General features: G+C 51.6%; 1 protein-coding gene across 1 annotated transcript; it reads left to right on the top strand.

Moving 5' to 3' along the window:
- Positions 1–710: 710 nt before the first annotated feature.
- LOC132026160 (NADH-cytochrome b5 reductase 1) lies at positions 711–5,880 on the top strand. The gene is made up of 9 exons (XM_059414080.1): positions 711–792; positions 1,102–1,251; positions 1,374–1,446; positions 1,895–2,001; positions 2,242–2,371; positions 3,075–3,158; positions 4,074–4,159; positions 4,620–4,719; positions 5,060–5,880. The coding sequence occupies exons 1-9, from the start codon at positions 778–780 to the stop codon at positions 5,230–5,232; spliced, it is 918 nt and encodes a 305-aa protein (XP_059270063.1). The 5' UTR covers positions 711–777; the 3' UTR covers positions 5,233–5,880.
- The last annotated feature ends 120 nt before the right edge of the window (positions 5,881–6,000 follow it).

The following is a 6,000-nucleotide window of genomic DNA, read 5'->3' as shown; positions in this document are numbered from 1 at the left end:
CAAGCCTCACAACAACCTTATGGACTAGACAGATGGTAGTATATATCCATTTATAGACAAGGAATCCCAGAGAAGTTAAGTAAGGTCACAGAGCCTGGATGTGCTAGAGGCAAGATTCTTATCCAGTACAGTCAGCCTCCAAATCCCAAGACTTTGACCCTGAGGATAGGAGAACCCCTATCAGGACAAGCTGGATTTGGACCCAAAGGAAGCTACTGAGCAGCCCAGATGGCCTGGCGCTTATAAGCATAACCAGTCAAGGGGGACCGGAAAATGAAGTTGCAATGCCACACGGTTCATTCCTGAAAGAACCCCCACCAGACTGTGCAATTCTGTTGCAATTCATTCTGTTGGAAAACTAAGGTAATTAATTTCAGCCTTTCCTTCTCGACTGTGGGCCCATCTCTGGCTCAATGCCAGACAGCTTTCTGTTTAGTTTCCGCAGACTCGGTTTTTCCAATCCTCCCCACCCTTGGTGTGGTTCTACATTTGACGGGTCTCCCATCTTGTTCGGGAAGAGTAGATCTAAGTGGCAGGGACGGAAAGCTAGGGAGGAGAAGGAGGAATGGAGCTGCGGTCTTAAAAAAATCTTGGATTAATCCATGCCCCGCGGCCCCGAGTCTGGGAGCAAAGTGGTCGAGCGCCGAGCCACTCCGCCAGCCCGAACGCCCCGCCCCCACCGGGCCCCGCCCTCACCAGGCCCCGCCTCCTGCCCGCCCCGCGGCGCATTGTGGGATCTGTCCACCGGCCTGGCTGTGGAGGACGCGGTTCTCGGAAATGGGCGTCCAGCCGGTGAGACCCTTGCTCGCTGCCCTGCACCAGGGGGCTCCGTCCCATCTGGTTCTGGGAACTCTGCTCCGGACCAGGGGCTCTCGCCGCCAACCCCGCCCTATAGGGCGCTGCACCTACCCAGGATGCCGGGGTCCCGGTACCGCACAGTCGGGCTCGGGACCCTGCTAAGGTTACCCTTCTGGCCCTGAGAGGCTCCCGCGCTGGAGCTCGGGGTCTCTATCCCTGGGGCGGCTGGTCGTACGGGGCAGTCATCACCCACTCCCCGGCTCTTCCCCAGCATGATGGTCACGCTGCCTCCTCTACCCACAGAGCCCAGTCCTGCTGGCCTCCCTAGGGGTGGGGCTGCTGACTCTGCTGGGCCTGGCTCTGGGCTCCTACTTGGTTCGGAGGTCCCGCCGGCCAAAGGTCACTCTTTTGGATCCCAATGAGAAGTACCTGCTGCGACTTCTAGACAAGACGGTAAGTTGCGAAGGAAGGAGCCTGGGTAGAGGGGGGACTATCCACTGTGGTTGGGATGCCCCGGGGGGCTTCGCAGCACCAGACCTGCCTGGTGAAACTTGTGTGTCATGCATCCCCTCCAGACTGTGAGCCACAACACCAAGAGATTCCGCTTTGCCCTGCCCACCGCCCACCACATTCTGGGGCTGCCTGTGGGTAAGGAAAGTGTGGAGTGGGCTCCTTTCCCTGGTATCCTAACAGGGTAATTCCCGTTCCCCACCCAGTTCTGCATCCATCAGGTACCACTGACCCTTGGACCACTCCGGGTGTGGCTTCTGTGCCCCCAGACATCCTTCACAAACCAGTTCTTCCTCCTCCCTGCAGGATTTGTTTATCCCTCCCCCTGAGCAAACACTAATTTTTTTCTCACTGCCCAGACCATCAGTTCACCCGCCCTTCGCAGTAATTGATGAGTTTCTCCAATGGGGGGCTTATGAGGGATACAACTGGCGGCCCAAAGGGTCACCTCATGCCTGGTAGCTCATTGGAACCATGCTAGGAAGCAAGACATCCTTATTCTCTCAAACTCCTTAAGTATTTTGAAAGAAAAGGAATGCCACTCATCTACAAGCAGCCTTTATGTAGCTCCCCACGTGATCCCCAGGCAAACATGTCTACCTCTCTGCACGGATCGATGGCAGCCTGGTCATCAGGCCATACACTCCTGTCACCAGTGACGAGGACCAAGGCTACGTGGATCTTGTCATCAAGGTAAGGGGGTGGGAAGGAGCCCCAGGAGCTCCTTATCCTTTTCTCTCTGGCATTTGTAAACTTTCGGGAGTTGTTTGATAGCAGGAGACATGTGTCCTTTGGGCATATGATGAAAAGTATGTGGACTGGGGAAGATAGCACGTGCGTAATTCCTGCCCCAGCTTCAGGGAGGATCCTCCAGCGCGCGGCTCAGAAGTCAGTGACATTCCAAATAAAGTATGTTCCATCCTCTTTTACCAGGTCTACATGAAAGGTGTGCACCCCAAATTTCCTGAGGGAGGGAAGATGTCTCAATACCTGAATAGCCTGAAGATTGGGGATGTGGTGGAATTTCGAGGGCCAAGCGGGTTGCTCACTTACAATGGAAAAGGTAATGGTCTCTCTCCTCCCTAAGCCTGTCTCCCACTTCTCCAGTGCCTGTAGTCGTCTTGGCACTGTGTGGCCATGCACATGCGTGTATGTGCGCCCATGGGGAAGGCCCAGAGCCACCCTTCCTTTAAACACAGCACTGATATGATAGGCATATTTCTCAGCTCCATTTGCCCCAGGGATTGGTTCCCTAGCTACTCAAATTCACCAGCCATGACTGCTGTGGAGATGCCTAAAGCAAACCCATATCTCTGTTTCCTGCCCTCAGGAGATTCACTTCTTGGGCTGAGCAGTTCAGATAGCTGGAGATAGCTTTTTTCATCCCTGCCCATGGGAACAGCTTCGTGCATTAGCAAGCCTCCAGAGCTGCTCTGTGCCACTTGGGAAAACAGATTCCCACCTGGCCCCATGCCTGTCGCGCTCACCAGGGAGTGACCCTCTGCCAGAAGCAGCTAATGACTCTCTGTGTGGCCCTAAACTGACTGGGACTTAATAATATAGGACAGATAGTCCTGACCCCATTGTCCCTCAAGTATATTATTGTCAGGGCTGCTCAGATCAAACCTCCACACACCCAAGCTGTGGGATCCAATTTCGTAGCAGCTGCTGAACTGGCCTGGGACATGTTTTCAGTTCTGTGTTTGTTTTCTTATTTTCCGGTATTGCCTTTTTTTCTTCCACCCTCTCTTCACTTGACTTTTCAGGGAGTTTTAGCATTCAGCCAAACAAAAAGTCTCCACCAGAACCCCAAGTGGTGAAGAAACTGGGGATGATTGCCGGCGGAACAGGTGACTGTCACTTGAGGGGCCGTTCTCTCCCACCATTGTTAATTGTTGCCATAACACCCAGGTGACTCTTAGAAGGTTTGGTAATCATAGCCAAGATGTTAATCAGGGGGTTCCTGGCAATGCCTGGAACTCCCCAGTATCAGAAAAACAAAATCATATTCAGGCAGAAAGCAAAGAATAATAATAATAATAATAGTTAACAAATAGAATGAGAAATAAATCATCTGGGCTCTCCCAAGACCTCCAGTTGAATGAATCTAATAATCTTTAGGTGAGAATGGAGAAGCAGCTAGAAATAGGGTAGTCAAGAAGGAAGAAAATGAACAAACACTGGACATTTCTCAATATTAGACATGATGCCAGTCACCTTATATGTGTATCTATGAAGTAAGTACCAGTCTTCCCCGCTTACAGATGGGAACAGTGGAGGTTCAGAGAGATCGAATGGTCTCCACAGGGCTAAATAATAATGGGCAAGGGCAGGATTAGTATCTAGCTCTGTCCAGCAAATGCTCTCTACCCACAAGCCTGGTGTTCCCGAAACTTCATCATTGAATCAGTCAGTAGGTACTCATAGTTATCTGTGACATTGGAGTCCTAGCCTCTAATAGATTTTCAGAGGATGAGTCTGAGATAGGTTCCTTAGTAGGATTTTAACAGTATAATCTTATGTGAATAGCAAGCATGACCACAGTTCACCTACCAGTTACAAAGTTGAGTGTGGGGTCAAGGGCATGTCTTCCCTGGAAGGTCAGTGCTGCAGGACACACAGCAAGACAGAGGATTCAGGTACTAAAGGAAGACGGAGCAGAGTGGTGAAGGAGTAGAATGAAAATGAAAGGTTGATCAGCTAAGGCGTGGGGACAGGGGAGGGGCTGCGGCCATCTCATCTCAACATGGGCTGTCTGTCGGCAGGAATCACCCCCATGCTACAGCTGATCCGGGCCATCCTGAAAGACCCTGATGATCCAACCCAATGCTGTCTGCTTTTTGCCAACCAGGTTGGTTTACTTTTGTCAGGCCTCAGTCTTCTAAGTTGTGGTAGAGGCTGAGAGGTGTGACCCAGGCAGGCACAGTTGGTCCAGTGCCAATTGTGGCCTCTGCCCAAGGACCCCCCCCCCCCCTTCAAGGGAGAGGGCCCTCTCCTGCCACAAGGAGGACAAAGCACTGAGCCAAACTCCTTCCCTGGCCACCAAGGGAAAATGAAAAGAAAACGTACAAAGAACCTAGTTCTAAGTGTAGAAAGCTGCTTCTTGAATTTCCTTTGTTAAATATTCCATTTTTATTCCTGTGTAAGTGAGAGCTACTCCCCTCTTCTTCCCCACATGCTACCTCTCTAAACGCCTTGCTTCTTCCTTATAACTTCAGCTTTTTGTTTTCATCCTGGTTGGAAAGTTGTTATAGCAAAGAACTTTCACACACACCTAAGGAGGTTCCTAAAGTCTTGGCTTCCCCTTTCAGACTGAAAAGGACATAATCTTGCGGGAGGACCTGGAGGAGCTGCAGGCCCGATATCCCAATCGCTTTAAGCTGTGGTTTACCCTAGATCACCCCCCAGAAGGTACCTGCCCCATTTCTGGACATCCTCCAAATCAGGGCCTTCTCCCCCTGGGGATTTCAGTTAAACCAACCCTGCCTGACATCACCAAACTCCCAAGTGTGAGGGCACAGACTTAGTGCCTCTGCTGAGCTCTTTCCTTCTGGTTCCTGTTTCCGGGGGGTAGTGGCAGGGATGACTATGAACCTGAAGCAGACTGGGTATACCCACCTAGCTACTGCTACAACTTGATCCCTTCTCAAGAGGCTTTACCCAGGACTCACCCCTCCCCACCCTATGGCCCCCGACCCCCTTGCCAGCCTGAGTCTGTAGTGTCTGCCCTCTTCATGCCTTTGTATTTCAGGTTGGGCCTACAGCAAGGGCTTTGTGACGGCGGACATGATCCAGGAGCATCTGCCGGCCCCAGGTGACGACATGCTTCTGCTGCTCTGTGGGCCACCCCCGATGGTGCAACTGGCCTGCCATCCCAACCTGGACAAACTGGGCTACTCCCAAAAGATGCGATTCACCTACTGAGCATCCTGCTCTCCATGGTGCTGTTTCCCTGGTCCTGTTCCCTGCAGTTGTCCTCAGTCAGTACTCAAATGCTCTAAGTCCCAGGTTACTTTCTTGACAGTATCAGCCTTCTTGTCTTACTCTGCAGCAGAAATCTGGATGCTACCTGCAGGGACAACATCCTTGTAGCCATGGAGGAAGGCCAGGGCTGAGTAGTTCCCTGGAAGGCCCCCCAGATCTCCCTGTAATAGAAGGTCCAGGTCAGGCCCACAGAGCAGTTTCTTCCACGGGTCAGAAAGAAGGAAGCATGTGCATTCGTCCCAAGACGAGCTAGTTCCTTGATAGCATCACACTGGGTGTCTGTGATGAAAGGAACAATCTGTGTCATGGGTTTTACTTAATATTTGGTGCTGAACCCAAGCAGATTCTGCATGTGTGAGTGCAAATTGAGTGGCCTTACATAGTCTCATAGCAATTGCAGGAAAGGAGGAAATGATTTCTTTAGACTTCAGAAAAGGGAATCTGAAATAATGTATGTGTGTGTCTGTCTCTCCCTGCCCCTGCCCAGGCTGGAAGGAGATGGCTACCCACAGTCTAAGGCAGCCGCTTATGGCAGAAACCTCTGGCTATGCAAATAAATGGGGCTCAGGCCCCTGTGTTATACCTAAAGGGTTGTTGTGTTTGGAGTCCTTGTTTCTAAGGCTTTTCACGCCTGGGAATCCTGGGAGGAAGACTTTCCCAGCACAGAATTTCTCCCAGGCCTTCCAGAGAACCTTTGAGCAGTAGAGC

This window comes from Mustela nigripes, chromosome 10 (assembly GCF_022355385.1).
Source record: "Mustela nigripes isolate SB6536 chromosome 10, MUSNIG.SB6536, whole genome shotgun sequence".
Taxonomy (NCBI): domain Eukaryota; kingdom Metazoa; phylum Chordata; class Mammalia; order Carnivora; family Mustelidae; genus Mustela; species Mustela nigripes.
The sequence above is the reverse complement of the archived record's forward strand: the minus strand, read 5'-3'. Positions and strand labels throughout refer to the sequence as shown.

What these genes read in the sequence shown, in the direction of transcription:
- LOC132026160 (XM_059414080.1), top strand. An exon ending in ACGTGGATCTTGTCATCAAG is followed by an intron (nt 2,002 to 2,241) that starts GTAAGGGGGTGG and finishes CTCTTTTACCAG; the next exon opens with GTCTACATGAAAGGTGTGCA. An exon ending in CCTAGATCACCCCCCAGAAG is followed by an intron (nt 4,720 to 5,059) that starts GTACCTGCCCCA and finishes TTTGTATTTCAG; the next exon opens with GTTGGGCCTACAGCAAGGGC.